The sequence below is a fragment of the Haliotis rubra genome, unplaced genomic scaffold, assembly GCF_003918875.1.
Source record: "Haliotis rubra isolate DU_JTF1 unplaced genomic scaffold, ASM391887v1 Scf57, whole genome shotgun sequence".
Taxonomy (NCBI): domain Eukaryota; kingdom Metazoa; phylum Mollusca; class Gastropoda; order Lepetellida; family Haliotidae; genus Haliotis; species Haliotis rubra.
The window spans coordinates 2,028,366-2,049,050 of record NW_025767268.1 but is presented as its reverse complement, the minus strand read 5'-3'; the positions used below and the strand labels follow the sequence as shown (position 1 = coordinate 2,049,050).

The 20,685-nt window shown below is 39.3% G+C and overlaps 1 protein-coding gene and 1 long non-coding RNA gene across 3 annotated transcripts; both read left to right on the top strand.

The window, feature by feature from the left end:
- Positions 1–4,764: 4,764 nt before the first annotated feature.
- LOC124254284 lies at positions 4,765–5,434 on the top strand. Its single transcript, XM_046688197.1, has 2 exons — positions 4,765–5,158; positions 5,300–5,434. Exons 1-2 carry the CDS (start codon positions 4,937–4,939, stop codon positions 5,432–5,434), a joined length of 357 nt encoding a protein of 118 aa, XP_046544153.1. The 5' UTR covers positions 4,765–4,936.
- A 5-nt stretch (positions 5,435–5,439) lies between these two features.
- Positions 5,440–8,984, top strand: LOC124254293. 2 transcript variants are annotated; one of them, XR_006892442.1, is made up of 5 exons: positions 5,440–5,781; positions 6,922–7,142; positions 7,339–7,498; positions 8,224–8,348; positions 8,820–8,984. It is a non-coding gene; the product is annotated as an uncharacterized LOC124254293 (long non-coding RNA). The 2 variants fall into 2 exon arrangements; XR_006892441.1 differs by lacking the exon at positions 5,440–5,781 and having other exon boundaries at positions 6,531–7,142.
- The last annotated feature ends 11,701 nt before the right edge of the window (positions 8,985–20,685 follow it).

Sequence of the window (20,685 nt, the reverse complement as noted above, 5' to 3'; positions counted from 1 at the left end):
GCACACTGATAAACTTTGATGCCATGAATACATTGAATGCACAGAATTCGCTTATTAATGCCAATGTGTTGAAGAATAACTATTTTTAAAATGACGTGAGGATGTTCTTAAGTCAAAGTTTGGATGTCGGTAACGTATTTTATTGTGCAGCGACTGACTAGTAACTCATATTGATCTGCTTTAGTCAGTAAGCAGAAATGATGAATTATTATTAAATACAAAGGGGATACTAATTCCAGTTCATATATATTCCACAGATGTGTACTGCTGCTTGATTTGCAACTACAAAACTCCTGAACCAATCAAAATTCTTCACCATGAGCTGGACACACATGCTACCAAGGCACAGTTATCACTAGGAAAAAGGGTTTTGATGAAATATCTGGGGCGTTTGGATTCAGATCCGTTCACTTGCTGACATATCTGCAAAGATAAACCAAGGAGATAAATCAATAAATTACATGAAATAAAACCCTATATTGGTAACACCTACTTGGGTTGTCAGTCCAGATTTGAAGAGGTCATCATGCGACGATGTCGCATTGGCCACACGATATACACATGAATATTTGTTGAAGGCGAAGATCCTCCATTTCATTTTGCATCCTTTGTGATGAGAGAATCACGGTCAAGCATATCCTGCTTGACTGTATTGATGTTTCGATCACATGGGATAAGTATTTCAATGTCAAAACATTGAAAGATGTTTTTTTACAATGTCAATCATTTAATACTTGAATTTTTAAAGGAAATAGAATTATTAGATAAATTTTGAATAATATGTTTTGTAAATAGATAAAATGGTATTTTAAACATGGTAGTATGAATTTGCAACTCCTATTGTTAGTGGCTGTACCCTCAAAGGGGGTTAAATTATCGTAAAATTATTGTCCCCCCTGAGAGAGTACGTAAGTTCCAAAACTTTCAAACTTAAATTTAAGCTTACCAGATTTTTAATTGTAGTATATTTGTTCCTTTAAAATTCGGCTAAACTTTCCTACAATCGCCAGCGGCTGAAGGGATGGTGTAACTCTAACAAGGGTCCATGCAGGTAGCAAAGGCACTAAGTCCCCATGGTCCCAGGTATGGTGATTTACCTTCAGTTGTTGGCGATCTATAGCCTATAGCATTACATGCCGGTGGGATATAGTCGTGGTCTCGTCTGTCCGTCCGTAATCATTTTGTTTCCAGAGCATAACTCAAAGCTCGTTCGATATTTTTCAACAAAAATTGGTAGATATGTCAAACATAACCTAAGGTGGTTCTTTTTGCTATTTACAGATTAGCGTCATTTGTATTTTTCTCGGTTTCCATGGAAACGATTCGGACTTAGTCCCAAAAGGAGGGTTGGGTTTCGTTTCCGGAGCACAACTCAAAAACTTCCTAATATCTTTCAGTTAAACTTGGCAGATATGTGAGGCAGATCTTGAAGTGGTGCCTTTTGCTATTTGCAGATATTTGTCATTTATTTTTTTCCATGATTTCCACGGAAAGATTTGCTCTTAGTCTAAAATCTAGCTGGACTTTAAGTAACTGTCAGATGATTTGTTCTTTCAAAGATGTGGGGGCCGTGGGGATATGTCATCTTCTGATGACTCTTGTTATATTGTGTTGTCCCCTATAGTAAGAATGATTTAGATTTAATTACTAGTTTTACATGTATATCTGTGATATTCTAGTTGTTTTACTGTCTTTCGATGACAGGTTTTTACGTTATACATTTACTGATTTTCCTATTGATATCAACTGTTCTCGTCTAATTCAGAATGTCAGGAAGGCATGTTCAGAATGAAAATAGGGCTGACAATGCATTGAACTCTACCAAAGATTCTAGCTGTATTGATCTTGGACCGGTGCCTACAATTGCCAGTGACAGTACTTTAGATGATTTTGAGGAAGCTTTGGAATGCCATGCATATGGTGTACATAGTGGTGACAGTGAATCTTGTGATGATAACGGTGGTGAAAAGGGAGAACCTCTTCAAGGTAAGCTTGCAGCATGGGCATCGGAATTTCAGATTCCCCACACAGCTTTGTCTTCTTTGATGGATATCATGCGGACAATTTATTCTTCACTACCAAAGGATCTAGAAGCTTACTGAATACTAACATACATTATGATGTGAAATCTATTGCAGGTGGAGTTTATTACCATTTTGGAATTGCATCTAGCATTTCAGATATTTTGTCATGTTCAGGTTACTCGGCATATGGGCAGGCAAGTATCAGAATTCAGATCAATATTGATGGATTGCCATTATTCAAAAGCACAACCACTCAGTTATGGCCAATCTTGGGGAGACTTACACAACCATTAGTTAAAACCCCTTTCATTATTGGTATATTTTGTGGTACTCAAAAGCCTACTAAGGTCTCTGAGTATCTTCAAGATTTCATTGCTGAAATAAGCAGCATTGAGAAAGAGGGTTTCCTGACCAAACATAATGTCAACATGAAGCTTGAAATATCTTGCTTTATCTGTGATACCCTGTTAGAGCGTTTGTGAAGCAGGTGAAAGGCCACAGTGTGTACCATGGATGTGATAACTCTACTTAGGGGGGGTGGAATGGTAAAATGACATTTCCTGCCACAGACAGCCCTGTTAGAACTGATGTTGAGTTCGATGAAATGGCTGATGAAAATCATCACTTTGGTCGTTCTCCTCTCAGTGCTTTACATATTGGTATGGTCTCCCAATTCCCTCTTGATTATATGCATTTGGTGTGTTTGGGGGTGCTCAAAAGAATTATTTGGCTGTGGATGAAGGGTCCTCTTGAAAGTGGATGTCGGATAGGTTCAAGCCTGGTTAGTCAGATTTCCGATCATCTGATTTCCTTGCAAAGTTATTTGCCCAAAGAGTTTAATCGAAAAGGCCGGACACTTCGGGAAGTGGGCAGATGGAAGGCCACTGAATTTAGGCTCTTTCTCCTGTATACGGGACCTGTTCTCTTTGGAAAGCTCTCAGATGTTATGTACAAGAATTTCATGCTATTGTTTGTTGGAATATATTGCCTTGCAAGTCACGAATTCTGCCAATCTCATTGTGAATATGCTAGGGAAATCCTTTGTCTTTTTGTACAAGACTTTGGGAATTTGTATGGCAAAGATATGCTTGTTTACAATGTACACAACCTTTTTCATTTGGCCAAATATGTACAGATGTTTGGTCCATTAGACAACTTTTCCAGTTTTCCTTTTGAAAGTGTTTTGGGGCAGCTGAAGAAAATGGTACGCCAACCCAAGTTTCCTCTTCAGCAGGTCATTCGAAGATTATCGGAGAAAAAACTGCCTCTGTGTCAATTTCCAGATGGTGCCAGCAGGTACATGTTGAAAATGCTTCAATATGAGCAGTACAAAGAAATTCATTTTCCAGATTTGTGTTTCCTTAAGTCAGGGGGACAACTGTGTCAAGATCGGAGGAAAGTTTGCTCTTGTGAGAAATATAGTGTCTTCCTTTGCACAAACAGGAAGCATATTTGTCTTTTTTGAAGAATTTACATGCGCGGAAAATCTGTTTATTTATCCCCTTGATTCCTCCCAGTTGAATATTCATAAAGTGTCCAAGCTGTCTGGACATTTGGACTTTTTTACCAATCACATCTCTAGAATTTAAGTGTGTTCTTTTGCCCTTTCAACAGAAGTTTCTTGTTATTCCTCTTATGCATTCTTCTCTTGCGTTACTTTAAAACTGTGCATGCTTGTTTTTGCTGGTTGTTGCTCCATATGCAAGGTTAAGAAGAATATTACCGCCTCCGTGGTGTAGTGGTTAGAGCGTCCTCCCGGAGAGCGGAAGGTCGCGGGTTCGATCCCCGACCGCGTCATACCAAAAGACGTTAAAATATGGTACTTGTTGGTCCCTGCCTGGCGCTCGGCATTAATGGGTACAATAAGGACTGGTCAGTTCGGAGTCAGTATAATGTGTCTGAGTGGGGTATTCATGCTTCACTGCGGCATGGTATCTCAGTGGGCTAGCACTATAAAACCAGCTTCAGCCTGGGCTAGTACAAGCAGCCGCACTTACACATACACACGCATGCACGTCGTCATATGAGCGAAATATTCTCAAGCACGACGTTAAACGCAATTTCACCTCACCTTAGAAGAATATTAAATTCTGGGTCCACTTGCTCAGAGCTATCTTAGTTGCATTTCAATCACCATACAATTAATCAATTCGAATTGCACAAACCGATCACAACATCTTTGTTGGGTGGCAATTAGTGATCAAGTCACCTTATGACTGGCAATAAACATCATGACTGGGGTATTTTCTTTTAGGGTACGGTTTAATCACCATTTCTGGGTTCACACCTGATCGAGTTGGTTCTACTGTGATTGTTTTAATTAGGGTGAAGCACTTCACTTGGTACTGACTGATCATACCATACTTAGTAGTTTTATTCATTGATTCAATAGCTCTGTGGTTCAATTGAAGATGTTGAGTACTGACAATAATTGTAGCTTTAACAATGTTTAAGATACTTTTGAGCAAGTGCACCTGGGTCACTTTTTTTGCCTCATGTATACTGTAAATGTGGATGGATTTGCTCTATTAAAATTTCATTGCAGGAGCTGTCCTCACTTTTGAAATGGACTTTAATAGTTGTCTACTTTTGCAGTAATACTACAAAATCTAACATTATGGCTTGATCATGTTATTAATCATTGTAATATGAATTAAGTAAGCATTGCTGAAAGTCATCCATTTTCCTTTCTGTTGTTACTCAAGTCAAATGAAAGTAACTGTAATCTGAAGTTGTGGCATTGGAAATTTGCACATTATATATAATTTTAAATCTAAATATTGCTGTGCATACTATCAACAATGCTCAGGATATTCTTGATTCCAGTCAACATAGTAACATCCTAGGGCAATCAAATATGGTAGATCAATATATGATTGAACTAATATTCGGTTAGATCAGTTACACACATCATGTACAAACTTGTTATCTTTACGGATGACAATGAACTGGCTGTTGTGCCATCCAATTGGCTGGATGGCACAGGGTTTTGTCTTTGGCCTCCATTCAAGTCTACCACTAAGTTGTCAAAGGCCGTACAAATTCAACAATGTGCCTGTGACTCTTGGAAGGCTTACCCAATCTGTTTGCTGCCTGGTGGTGAATCTGGTAAGTTACATTTATCATACAATAATGCCAAAATATGAAACATGGGGAATTCTTAAATTGTGTATATTTACAAGCAACCATCTTAAATTTCTATCAGTTTTGAATTTAAGTTCATAATAAAATTGAGATTGATGTCATGAACAGTTTAATGTTGTTATGGTACCCATAATATAGACAATTATGAACGGGCCCGAGAAAAGCTTCGACTAGCGGAAGATACGTCGGACCTACAAACCGCAGACTCAGAAGAAGATGAAAATACAACTAGACATTCGAAAAGGAGAAAAAGGTACGTTACATGATCTCTTCATTTATCAAGATATCAATACCAATATATTAAAATTATGTTAATATGGTGAATGTTATTTCATAAACGTTTTTTCCCCAAGCAATATTCAACAGATGGAGATGAAAGGGATGATAGCAGTACTGCCAGTGATACAGCAGCTTCTACCCATCTCAACAGGCAAAATGAGAAGTGGACGTGGACAGTCCACACCCACAAGTCATATGCTGCCTGTGCCTCCAAACATAAGCCCAGCTCCATCTCAAATGCCAGTGGTTACACCAAGTACATCGTCAACCTTTGCTCGACAAGAAAACTTAAGGCCAAGCTCATCATCAACCCATACTTACAATCCAATCCATGGTATTGTCCAGTGTACACTGTTTACTTCGAATTAAGGGTCAGAAGCTTCTTTAATATGAAAAAAGTACACTGGTTGGTCATAAAATATTACTGAGCTTGTCATTATTCAACCATATGTAGTAGTACTGAACTAAGACCAAGTTCACATGTATTAGCTCAGCCACACAAGACACTTTGGGGATGTTTGGTGTTTGCATCATGTGATTGAACTGAAGCAACATATCATGCAAACTTGAATTTAGGTCATTCTCATTGAAACATGAGGTAATGGGTAATCACACTGTCTGTAATTTCATTACGAAACAAATACATTTGGGGTTATCCAAATCCCATTGCTATGTATACTATCCACTGTGTTGTCATGTTAATCCACCTTTGATGCCTGCTAGCTATAAATTATTGTTGAGAAATAGTACAAACAACTACTGGCTATATATTGAATTGTGTAACACATACACATTTGTGATACAACATACATTGTTTACTAAAGAAATACAGTTCACTTTACCACCATGTATAGTGTAATAAAGCACACTTTCGCCCTGAACTAGTATAACGTTAAAGCACGAGGACGCTTTACATCTGTGATTTACGTATACCATATTGGGCAAAATGAACGTCGCATTTCTACTACCAACATAAGTTTAGATCAATACATCCAGATGAAGCTGACTAGTCGGGCGAAATTCCACGATTGCATTGTAGGAATATAAACATTGCAGCCGTTGCCGTGTCGCTGAAAACTTGTGAGTCGAATTGAGATTTTAACCGTGGGAAAACATAAACGTAATGTTTCCACCATTGATGTTTGCTGCGTGAAGCAACTGCAAGCTAAGAAACAGGATGCAATGGAGTAGTTTATTGTAGGAGGCTGTACGAGGCGATGACAACTCACATGCATTGTGACGTCGCTTACGTTGTGACGTAATGCAAAATTGTTAGATTATGAGGGGGCAGACTAGAGTGGCGCAGTGACGCCAATACATTGTGACGTAATGCAAAAACTGCACATTATCGTGTGATAAAGTATTGTTGGCGCCTTTTATCTTTCACAAAGCATCTTAGAAATTATGACATTCTAAAACATTATGTATGCTTTCCATGAATATGCCTCTTTATCCTTCTGTTACTTGTATGCAGGAATGAACCTGCGTATTCTAACGACACTAGAACAGGTTCGTGCAGATGTCTCCTACCTTTCCCAGAAAATGAACAGGGTCTTGGCACGTCTGGATTCCATGGAAGGCATGGGCAAAAAACTTGACAATCAGTTGCCATCAGAAATATCACTGCCTGTTGAGGATTTGGAGGCTTTAAACCAAGTTGAGAAGTTGCTCCTAAATGAATCTGTGAAATCTCTGGTACGTGAAATCATTTTTGTAATATATGTTTTACGGCAAAGTATTTTGCACACTGTATTGATGGACTGCTACTTACACTGATATTCTATGATATGGAGTCAATGCATGCAGTAACCATTCTGCAGTCCTCTATATAGTACTCTTTTAATCTTGAGGTGAGTTTTTCAGAACTCTGTGACATGTGTTTTGTTTACAGGTGTCCCGGCTAGGACTCATGGGTGGTGAAACAGTTAAGGAAACAACCATCCGCGTCATGGTACATGCAATCTCGCATTAATTGGCCTTACAGCTTAACTGGATGGGCAAAGGAGGAAAAACGGCTTTCTCCAATCTACGTCTGAAAGATGTTGTGTTCAGTAAGTAAAATTTTACTCAAATTATATTTCTCCTTACAATACTAACAGGTATCATAATGCCAAATCACATTGATACATGTGTATTAAAGACTGAATGATAAAAACATCATTCGTTGCAATCAGTGATGGAGCTAGAAGCTGGATGATCAGGGATATTAAGGCTCTTTTGTTAACAAATAGTGGACATTGGTCTTGTAACAAATCCACTTTAAAACGAATGTGATTCATATCATGAATATTGAGCAGCAAATATGAATATTGGTCAACAAATGCCATAACAAACTGAGCTCCAGATAAGCTTTGGCCATGTGAAAAGATGTTGTCTTCAGTAAGTAAAATAAGATAAGTAAAAATTTGAAAATGCTGCCACATATATGCAAATGTGATTCATCTGTGGCCAAGGATTGTAACTATGTATGTGGTAGATACTGAAATATTAGCATAGCATAACAATATTGCTGGAGTCCTGCACCCTGTTATGGCTGAAGCAAGACAAAGGTATTGGGTTCATCGCCCCTTACAGTGAGTGCCCTTTTAGATTTGCATACATTCATTTTGATTTCAGCAAATGTGAAAGGCTCACACGTTGTTAGTTCTTGCACAAATGTGAAAGGCTCACACATTTTTAGTTCTGGCACAAGTGTGAAAGGCTCACACACTTTTTAGTTCATCACAAGTATGATGGGTTCATACTTTGATGTCCATGAATGGTGGGGTTTTTTCAGATATCCCAGTCGTTGACACCCATCCTAGAGGTACAGACACGCCCTGAAGAGAGATAACACAGCTGCCACTGCTGAACGGGTAATGTTGTAGATGGGGCCTTTGGTGTTTTCAAATCAAGATTCAGGTATGGTGTCACACCCTACAAGGTTACTGAATTAACAAAAGAGTAAAAGAATGTATTTAATAGTTGATTAATGGTAAAAAAATTATGTTATATTTATATTAAATTTATATTATGTTATGATTATTATATAATTATCATATAATCATACGATTTGATATATTTATATTTATCATCTAATGGAGGGTGTTATCGGTGCAATAAAGCAATCTGATAAACTTAGTATCCAAATCTGATAACTATGAAAATTACGTCTCAAAACTCCATACATGCCATGCGAATCCTAAAACGTTAACATTTCATAGATAACGTCATCGCGAGTTTACATTGCGTGGACGAGTTTGTAAACAAACATGGCTGCCCCCATTATCAAAATTGGTGATTCTGTAAGAATTGATGACAGAGGTTCTGGAGTCGTTACTGCAGTAATTGACTTAAGAAAACTTGAAACGGAGAACTTCGTTCAAATTGTAGGTACGGATTACGAGGCACGAGTGACAGGCTATCGTCCAAGAAAGGTACCAACCAAGGATTTCGATCTATCCATCACAAGAAAGAAGCGATTCCGTCGGGTATCAGAAACTGATACTGATGAGGTAATTACCCGCAATGAAAATAGAGACACTACCAACAAACACCTGCTTGAGTTTGTTGTTCTTTTTAGACAGTAAGATCTTATTTTAGGCATGAGTTACGTTTGCACTGCATTAGCGACTGGTCACAACCATATGCTGCCGTCATGAACGACCTTCACCTTGGTGTACCGCTAAGGGTAAGTGAGTTAATAATTAACGTCACATCGGCATTGTCTCAGCCATATCGTCACGAAAACAATTTTTTACAATATAAAGAGAAAACGTTTTGAAGATTAAAACCTGTCGACGATGGACAGTAAAAACACTAGAGAATCAAATATGAATAAAACTAGAGAGCAAAGCTAAAACATTTCAACAAGAAGACAAAGTCATCAATATCCCCCGCAATGGCAAAATACTCCTCATGATTATGTCTACGAGTTATGATTATGTCAAATATTTAAGGTGTGTATATAGAAAAGTGGAAGGAGAGTATTGAAAGGTTTTTAAAGTTCTGCTCCAGAAAGGAGCACTATCACCAATTTCAGGCTATGTCAAACTTGTTGCCATGGAAATGCCTAAAATATTTTATTCAGAATTCCAAAACTACCAAAAGGCACCAGTACACCACCAGATCTATCTATGTGCCAAGTTTGGTGAAGAAATATTGAACGGTTTTAGTGTTCTGTTCCGGAAAAGACAAATGTGCACGGACGCACGGACGGAGTCCATTTTAATACCCCCCGCAAAACGCGTTGTGGGGGATAATTAAAGAGGACAATACAGTATAAAACAGGGGCTATAGATCGCCAACAACTGAAGGTAGATAACCATACTTGGAACCATGGGGACTTACTGTAGTACCGCTAAGAAATTCAACTTGGATGACATTATAATTACATATTTCAGAACCATATCAAAGTATTGGTTCGGTAAAAAGTAGAAATGCGATTGTGGGATGTTTTCAAACTTTCGGAGGACAATGAATTATTTCGTTTTTAAGAAGAAAGACACTATTTGGAAATTAAGTGAGGTGAAATTGGGTTTAACGGGAGAAATATATGTGGGAAATGTAAAACAGGATGAATTTATTTGTGCACAGACAAAAGTTATGGAAAAGGCGGTCGTTGTTGGAAGCGTAACCAGAAAGCCTGTGGCAGGAAAGTTTCAGTTCGTCACAATTCCTGGTTTGAGAATATCAAAATCGAACTTGGCACAATTGTGTTATTAACATACTGTTGGGTGTGGAAACTTTCAAAGGATTTTGTACGGCGAGAAACGGAAATCTCCTCGGGTAGTACCACTGTGGACTGGTACCAATTCTGTCGGGGGGTTTGCGTGGTGATTGCTGATGCGGACAGTTGCACCATAGGGGTGAGTCGGTAGGATTGTAGACATTGACGAGTCCGAATTCGGAAAGTAACACAATTGAACAGAAATGTAAACGTGTGGAGGGTCAGTGAGTATGAGTATGGCGGCATCGAGAGGGACAGTAAGGAGTGTTTGTTGCTTGTGTTGGGAAACGGTTTTCGGAACCCTCATCTCGGTCATACTGAAACACATTAAGCCAGGAACCACAATTATAAGCGATTGTTGGAAGGCTTTAAACGTGTCTGAAAGAGGAAGACTTTGTCTATCTGACAGTCAACCACTCACTGCATTTCAAAAGCCCGGACACAGGTTGCCCACACAAATACTACCGAGTCGTCCTGAGTGCACTCGTTTTTGTTGCTCAAATCAGGAACAAGGAAATAACTGTACTCGTCATATTTCGAGGAACTCTGTGTCAGGAGAAAGTATTTATCTGACAGGGACGATGGGTTTTCATCCTTTATTGATCTAATCACACGTGTGTACAACCCCCACGGAAAACACGAGGAACTGATACATTATCGGCGGGCACTTGTCACAGTGCAGTGCACCCAGGACAAAAGCTCAGATGGTTTTGATATTTATAGAAGGAAAAGTGCCAACACTAACCCCAAGACATAAAACGGACCCTAAATTATATGAGCTAAGGCAAGGTACTAACCTGCTCCAAAGCCGCAGTATTCCGAAAAAGATAAACAGAAGTGGTTGCTAGGGAACCACTAGAGCATGTTCGTGAGCATCAACAAATGATGCAAATATCCGGTGATGTTTCACACAGCAGTACTGATGGTGACAGTGATGAAGATAACCATCCACACTCAATTCAAGTCAAGTTCGAAGAATCTCATTCCCAGCTAGAGAACGTATTAAATGTGCCATTTCCCCAATTCATGTCATATCTGCCACATAACGTGAAATATTTGCGATAGCACTGAAGTAACTTTTCTATCTTATGTTAACAGTTGTTACTTAACATTTCAGGTCCCTTAACAACCATATGAAAAAAAACCTGTTCCTGGTGTTTAAATCCAATTTGCTATCACTCTTCGTGGTTTGCAAATTGTGCTTATTTTCATGCAGGGCCACAATGTATATATCTGTGGTAGTCTTGTGACTGTGCAGGTATAGTCAGCCAATACACAAACAATTGCTTCTTGGCAATTTACCCATAGCTTGTGCTGTTGTCTTTACGCAGCAAAGGCTCTGAGGAGTTATTCCATTATGAACATGTACAACATAAGCAAATCAACATTTCATAAAACTCCAGAGAAGCTACAGTATATGGCCATAAGTGAGTCATCACAGTTGCTGCCGACGTTACATTAAAATAATATACGTTTACTTAATCGCTTTTTACAGGTAAGTGAAGCAACGACATCGACATTTTTCACACATATTTTAGGGCATTTAAGGGAGATAAATGTGTATACTCTTCATAACTGAGGAAGAAATATCATATTTCCTGTCGTCTGCAAGCCATGGCTGCAAAACGTAAACAACTGACCCCTGACCAGAAAAAGACCATTATAAATCTTCATTTAGATAGTAAATCTCAAAGATATGTTGCTGACATACTTGGAATATCCCAGTCAGGTGTGAGTAAATTCTCAAACGTTTCCTTTGATCGGAATGATATAGAAAACAGACCCCGAAAAGGTTGTACACCGATGCACGGCGTCCGTGCAGATCGTACAATTATTCGCTGTGTGAGGGCTAATAGAAGGCTTCCCATGAGTGAACTTTTAAGTTATAATTAATAGATCACTGCCGCACAAATTTGTCTTCAAGGTCTGTTGGGAGAAGATTACGCTTCCATGGGTTTACAAAAAGTAAAGTTATGAGGACCCCCACCGTCAGTCCCGTCAACCGGAAAAAGCGTGTGGCGTGGTGTAAACAGAAACCCAGGTGGAATGTTGATGAAAATTGGAAAATGTGATATTTAGTGATGAAACACAGGTGGTTATTGAGCAGTAGAAGTGCGTCAGTGTTTGGCGTAAACCTAACGAAATTTGGCTTTGGATCAGCGAGGCGCCCGTAAAATATCAATGATGGGTATTTGTTTTGTTGGGTTTTTTGGGTGTGTGGTTTTGTTTTGTTTTGTTGGGGTTTTTTTTTGTTTTTTTGGGGAAGGGTTGAAACAAGAGGCCAAAGGTGGTTCTAGTGGGGACTGGATTTTCAGGGTGGCAATGTGCACACTTTAAAGACAGACTCGCTGGAAAGAGGGAAATCAGATTCGTGGTATGACATGGCCCTTTCAGAACATTGTAAATTCGACTTCACGCGAAATATGCAACAGTAACTCCAGGGATGATCTGATACGTGTCATCAACCGTTTGTGGACTAACCTCCCTCATCATTACATACGGAGCTTATACAGGTCTATTCTCAACAGACTACGACATGTCATTACAGCCAAGGGTCATATAACAAAAATACCGCAAGATTCCAGGTGAGCAAGCAAACTTAAATCAGTTTATTCGTCAAAAACCTTTTTCGTACGTCCCCGCTGGTCATAACGTTGGCAGCCATTTTGATGACTCACTAATATACTGTAGTGAAATCAATGATCGGAACCAGCCGGTCATAAAAAAGCACCAGTCTTTGATGAGTTGGCACAACACTGATTCTTAGGTCGATCAGAAAAGGATGTATTCTTCGATTCTGCAGGCTTCAGATTCGACAGTCTCAAGTATTTTTCTCAACTCGTCACTTCTTTTCAAGCTTTCGCAAAATGTAACACTGCGTGGCTCGTCCGCCATTTCAAACTGTTGCGTAACTGTCAACTTAGAAAATAAGTGACCCGTGAAGGTCCCGGTTAGAATATTGATCTTCAGCAATCCATGCTTGTCGTAAGAGGCGACTAACGGGATCGGATGGTCATTCTCGGTGACTTGGTTGACGCATGTAATCAATTCCCCATTGCGCAGATCGATGCCCATGCTGTTGATCACCGGATTGTCTTGTCCAGACACGATTAATTACAGACCGCCGCCATATAGCTGGAATATTGCTGAGTGCGAACTCATATTCACTTTAGAAAATAAGTAGGTCCATTATTCCATCATAGTTTTGTCGTGGGCTTCGGAGCTTTGTCTTTGGGACAGTAAGTAGTGTTTGTTGCTTGTGTTGGGAAACGGGATTCGGAAACCCTAATAGCGGTCATACTGAAACACATTAAGCCAGGAACCACAATTATAAGCGATTGTTGGAAGGCTTCATACGTGTCTGAAAGAGGAAGACTTTGTCTATCTGACAGTCAACCACTCACTGCATTTCAAAAACCCGGACACAGGTTGCCCACACAAATACTATCGAGTCGTCCTGAGTGCACTCGTTTTTGTTGCTCAAATCAGGAACAAGGAAATAACTGTACTCGTCATATTTCGAGGAATTCTGTATCAGGAGAAAGTATTTATCTGACAAGGACGATGGGTTTTCATCCTTTATTGATCTAATCACACGTGTGTACAACCCCCACGGAAAACACGAGGAACTGATACATTATCGGCGGGCACTTGTCACAGTGCAGTGCACCCAGGACAACAGCTCAGATGGTTTTGATATTTATAGAAGAAGTGCCAACACTAACCCCAAGACATAAAACGGACCCTAAATTATGAGCTAAGGCGGTAAGGTACTAACTTTGCTCCAAAGCCGCAGTATTCCGAAAAAGATAAACAGAAGTGGTAGCTAGGGAACCACTAGAGCATGTTCGTGAGCATCAACAAATGATGCAAATATCCGGTGATGTTTCACACAGCAGTATACGTACTGATGGTGACAGTGATGAAGATAACCATCCACACTCAAGTCAAGTTCGAAGAATCTCATTCCCAGCTAGAGAACGTATTAAATGTGCCATTTCCCCAATTCATGTCATATCTGCCACATAACGTGAAATATTTGCGATAGCACTGAAGTAACTTTTCTATGTTATGTTAACATTTGTTACTTAACATTTCAGGTCCCTTAACAACCATATGAAAAAAAACCTGTTCCTGGTGTTTAAATCCAATTTGCTATCACTCTTCGTGGTTTGCAAATTGTGCTTATTTTCATGCAGGGCCACACTGTATATATCTGTGGTAGTCTTGTGACTGTGCAGGTATAGTCAGCCAATACACAAACAATTGCTTCTTGGCAATTTACCCATAGCTTGTGCTGTTGTCTTTACGCAGCAAAGGCTCTGAGGAGTTATTCCATTATGAACATGTACAACATAAGCAAATCAACATTTCATAAAACTCCAGAGAAGCTACAGTATATGGCCATAAGTGAGTCATCACAGTTGCTGCCGACGTTACATTAAAATAATATACGTTTACTTAATCGCTTTTTACAGGTAAGTGAAGCAACGACATCGACATTTTTCACACATATTTTAGGGCATTTAAGGGAGATAAATGTGTATACTCTTCATAACTGAGGAAGAAATATCATATTTCCTGTCGTCTGCAAGCCATGGCTGCAAAACGTAAACAACTGACCCCTGACCAGAAAAAGACCATTATTAATCTTCATTTAGATAGTAAATCTCAAAGATATGTTGCTGACATACTTGGAATATCCCAGTCAGGTGTGAGTAAATTTCTCAAACGTTTCCTTGATCGGAATGATATAGAAAACAGACCCCGAAAAGGCCGTACACCGATGCACGGCGTCCGTGCAGATCGTACAATTATTCGCTGTGTGAGGGCTAATAGAAGGCTTCCCATGAGTGAACTTTAAGTTATAATTAATAGATCACTGCCGCACAAATTTGTCTTCAAGGTCTGTTGGGAGAAGATTACGCTTCCATGGGTTTACAAAAAGTAAAGTTATGAGGACCCCCACCGTCAGTCCCGTCAACCGGAAAAAGCGTGTGGCGTGGTGTAAACAGAAACCCAGGTGGAATGTTGATGAAAATTGGAAAATGTGATATTTAGTGATGAAACACAGGTGGTTATTGAGCAGTAGAAGTGCGTCAGTGTTTGGCGTAAACCTAACGAAATTTGGCTTTGGATCAGCGAGGCGCCCGTAAAATATCAATGATGGGTATTTGTTTTGTTGGGTTTTGGGTGTGTGGTTTTGTTTTGTTTTGTTGGGGTTTTTTTTGGGGGGAAAGGGTTGAAACAAGAGGCCAAAGGTGGTTCTAGTGGGGACTGGATTTTTCAGGGTGGCAATGTGCACACTTAAAGACAGACTCGCCGCTGGAAAGAGGGAAATCAGATTCGTGGCATGACATGGCCCTTTCAGAACATTGTAAATTCGACTTCACGCGAAATATGCAACAGTAACTCCAGGGATGATCTGATACGTGTCATCAACCGTTTGTGGACTAACCTCCCTCATCATTACATACGGAGCTTATACAGGTCTATTCTCAACAGACTACGACATGTCATTACAGCCAAGGGTCATATAACAAAATACTGCAAGATTCCAGGTGAGCAAGCAAACTTAAATCAGTTTATTCGTCAAAAACCTTTTTCGTACGTCCCCGTTGGTCATAACGTTGGCAGCCATTTTGATGACTCACTAATATACTGTAGTGAAATCATGATCGGAACTAGCCGGTCATAAAAAGCACCAGTCTTTGATGAGTTACAACACTGATTCTTAGGTCGATCAGAAAAAGGATGTATTCTTCGATTCTGCAGGCTTCAGATTCGACAGTCTCAAGTATTTTCTCCACTGTCACTTCTTTTCAAGCTTTCGCAAAATGTAAACACTGCGTGGCTCGTCCGCCATTTCAAACTGTTGCGTAACTGTCAACTTAGAAAATAAGTGACCCGTGAAGGTCCGGGTTAGAATATTGATCTTCAGTAATCCATGCTTGTCGTAAGAGGCGACTAACGGGATCGGATGGTCATTCTCGGTGACTTGGTTGACGCATGTCATCAATTCCCAATTGCGCAGATCGATGCCCATGCTGTTGATCACCGGATTGTCTTGTCCAGACACGATTAATTACAGACCGCCGCCATATAGCTGGAATATTGCTGAGTGCGAACTCATATTCACTTAGAAAATAAGTAGGTCCATTATTCCATCATAGTTTTGTCGTGGGTTTTGTTTTGTTTTGTTTTGTTTTTACAGTACCACGGAACACAAAACAATAGGCTGGTTTCGGTCGTGTATAGGTGGGCTTATAAAAACCAAGCTCTTGGACATTACAGTATTGCATTTAATAAACATTAGTTTGTTTTCTTTGGACAGAATATTTCATATGTTGCAATGTTAAAACAAATATGAACGGCACCTACCACTCCCTTCGCAGACGAGTTCAATGGGCGATCTTTTTGCAGTGGCCTCTCCAACCTAATCTAGCTGCTATGTGGCACTGTGCCGGACGGTCCACCCCGCTCGTCGGTTTACAATGGAAACACATAGCAACTGTCAATCTCCGCCACAGATTTATCACCGATATTCACTATGCCAGCATCATGTTCTTGTGTTCCGATGTGTTCAGACAGAGGGGGATATATTTTCCCATTCGAGAAATCTGTTCGAAATAAATGGACTGTAACTGTGAAAAGAGATTATTGGCAAGCAACGACCCACTCTGTTGTGAGTGCGGCACACTTTCGGGACGACGACTTCATTGAAACTGGATGCTGCTCGAAAGTTAGTGTATACGTATTGAAAATATTTGGTAAGCATATAAATAAAATTTTATTTTGTACAAAACTTTTATTTCGAACCCATGGTAAATGTTGGAATTGCAACCCAACGTTATATATATATAGAAACAGGAGATTGCGCAAATACTGAAAGCTGCTGACGACATTGAACTGAAAATAATCCCGCTAATATCATAAACTTTCATACACAACACACAATTTCCGAAAACTAATTTAAATCAGGAATTACTACAATATTTTTTTTTAATTTTGACACAGACATGAACAGAAGAAAACGCCGATTGAAGAAGGATGCTGTCCCAAGTATTTTCGCTTGGTCTGCACAGACAACCACAGCTACATCCCGTGACAGAAATCGACGTGCTTAAGTTCGTTCAACCATTAATGCCTTTGTAGCGGATTTGGCAAAATATGACACAGATGGTACGTGTATCCCTTATGTGTGCTCGGAGGTGACAATAGATTCATCTGATGTTATCTAACATGTTGAAATGGTTGATGATAAGTGTCCATGTATTGATATTCATGCTGTAGATGATGCACAAATTCAAACTGACCATGTGCCAGAAAGTGCATATTTGTGTATTGAAAAACTGCAGTCTGTCAATGAAGCTCTCCATTTTACACAGGTTTGGAAAATGATGACAAATTTCAGTGTGTGTTAACTAGTCTTGGACCAGCTGTTGATCACTTGTGCTATAGTCGCACTATTACGGTTCATGACTCCACAGAACCAGTTTTCGTTGATGCTTGTGAAATTAAGACAACATCATACATACTTTGAACTCAGTAGAATGTTTGGTACATCCCAGTTTACAGCTGAGAATATTTTTATCACATTGGTCAATTTTTGTTCCAGACAGTGGGGTGAAGTTAATTTATGGCCAAGCAGAGATTTAGTTAAGTATCACATGCCTTCTGATTTTAAGATGAAATATCCCTCTACTCGAAAAGGCCGTCAAACCCCACATCCCAGAGAATCACTTACAGTAGATATAAGAAGAAGAATACTGTTAAAAGTCTTAAATTGTTGGTGGCTCACCTCGTGGTTTCATTTCATACCTTTCGCCTGCTTATGGTGGGTCTGCTTCAGACAGGCAAATTGTAGAAAGATCCACTCTACCTACTTTGTCTACCATTTATAGAATCATTGGGATCACACAAAGGTTTTAATGTCCAGGGCCTCTGATCACTATTACTGATAATGGCTGGGAATCTGAAAAAATGTCTTCTTGTCTTAGGTTGCATGGTTGGTACATTTAAACACCGCGCACGAAACGGGCATATCGGCAGGTGAACGAATATCGGACTTGTTTACGTTTCGCGGTTGAAAGGTTGACAACCAACATGGCGGCCGCGCACTGACTCGTGAGTACTTAAACCACTCTATAAATAACCACCATAACTTGTGCCTTCGTTAATGTTTATGTTTAAATATGAATGGCGGCTTAATATTTAATCCCGAACTTCACCACCAAAACAAGCACGCGATCACTGCAAACGCTCACGAACACAAAATCTAATAATTGCAACAAAACCTAATTTTGCACAGTCACATGAAATCAACAGACCAACTCTGATGATTTGTCTCATAATTTTGGACAGAAACATTTTCAGCTTTAACGGGTGATAAAAGATGCCCTCTACACATATTAAAACTTTGTAATCAGTACATGTTAAAATGGTTGTAAACTCTTTTGTCACGGAAAAGTGAGACAACCCAAATAAAACAGCATATTCACAATGGGATTCAAGGATGTCACCCTGATAACTATAGCGATGTCAACCACATACGACGCACCCAATTTCATCTGAGCATGGCAACATGCCTTGAAATACACATCTTCCACACATGCACAGCAGATATAATCAATATACTTTTCACTGTATAGATCTTTACAATTTTTATCTAATTTCTTTTCAAATGGTGATAAGTAGATGGAAACGTTTTCGGTGCTAATTTTTGGAATGTTGATATCAGCATGTAAATCTTTGAATACATCATGGTGAGGTACTTTCATTCTGAAAGTGAATAAGAGGAAAACTTATGTTTGCTCATTTTAAGAAATATTTTTAAAGCATCAAGTTGGAGCAGAATATACAAATATTTAACTGGGATTGAAATGTACAATGTTGACATTAGGAAAGGTTTATCTGCCTCAGGGGCAAGCTGATCTCGGTTTTGTGACTTAAGACACAGTAAGATTACCGTACAGCATGCTCAACTCTCCTAACAACAAGAGTTATGAGAAAATGTAACCAAAAATGATCGTGGTTACAAAACCAAATATAAATACAACAAATTCATGTTTATGATTGGATTATTTAATACAAATATATTACCAAGCACTAGTCACTACTGCACATATGGCCTGGAAAATAACAAGAGAAACCACAAAGCATCGCATTCTCAAATAAATGATTTTTTCTGTAAATAATTAAAATGTATGAAAAGCTTATACAACATAACAAAATACATCCACACAATAAAATTTAGAATAATAAATGATAAAAGTAAATTTTACAAAATCATTGATCTTTTTACATTCAGTTAAAGCTCAATCCGTTGTCACCTACCGGTATTCTTCCTCCATTTGATCAGTGTCACCAAAGTGTCACCGGGCGTATCCTTCAAGCCTGTAACAATTAAAAATATTTTTAAACACCAGATCCTTAGCCCCTACATGTATTTAATACTGACATCACTAATCTCAGTGGTTCTGATTACTTATACATGAACCATTGACATTGAACATAACCTTCGGGAGCTGGCAAACATGAGTTGATACTTAACCTTTTAACTAAATCCATTTTACGGCCGGATCCCTTGGCTCCCCTTTTTCTCAACTCGTCCTTCAACTATGGAACTTACAACGAACTGAAATTTGAAGCCATGATCAGCGAAAAACGTGCTGTAAACGAATGATGTGAATATCGAAGCAGTAGCTAGGGAAACTGGAAGCGACGTTGGACCGTCCCTTTCAACAATGCAAAAATGAGAGTTGTCGCCCCATGCCGGATTACGCAGTGTCTTCTGCGGAGCAAAGAAGTTCGATTTTAATCGGTTATGGTTTATTGGAAATAACGCACTGTGTTGGAAATTAGATGAATGTTAGACCGAATTGATAGTCTCTAAATTAAGTATTTGAAAACTCAATTGTGAAATGAAGAAAAAGATGGTTTTCCGGGGTATGAACAGGAAAAAACGTGTCATCCGGTGTCGGAGGATGATGAAGGAAACGGTAAATAATTTCTGGATAAAAGTGAAATGTGTGATAAATAAAAGTGCATGAAGTTCTAGCAATATGGCAAATCCTCTTGAGAAAGTTATTGGACTGGTTCGGACGGTGTAGTCAATATGACGGGGAAGAGAAGAGGTGTTGGTCTTAGAATGAAAGAAGGGGTTCTCCTTACATGATTCACGTGCATTGTATTGCACAGCGAGTGGCATTGGCGTCTGCAGACGCTGCAAAGGTTTCTAAACCAGTGGCAGAATATCGACGGACACTGAATGATATTTACAAACGAATATTCAGCAACTCGGTATAACCGATTATTACGCGGATTATCACAGGTTTTGAAGGAATCAAACTTTTCAAGTTTAAAACAACCAGATGGTTGTCTGTGGTAAAAGGCATCAAAAAGTGGGGGAAAAAAATTGGCCTCATCATGGAAATTGATGAGGAGGCCGCCAATAGAAATAACAGTCTTCTGGTCCCCACAAATTCCGCTCTAGACCATAACGCTTCCACCGCTTGGATGCAAGCAGGT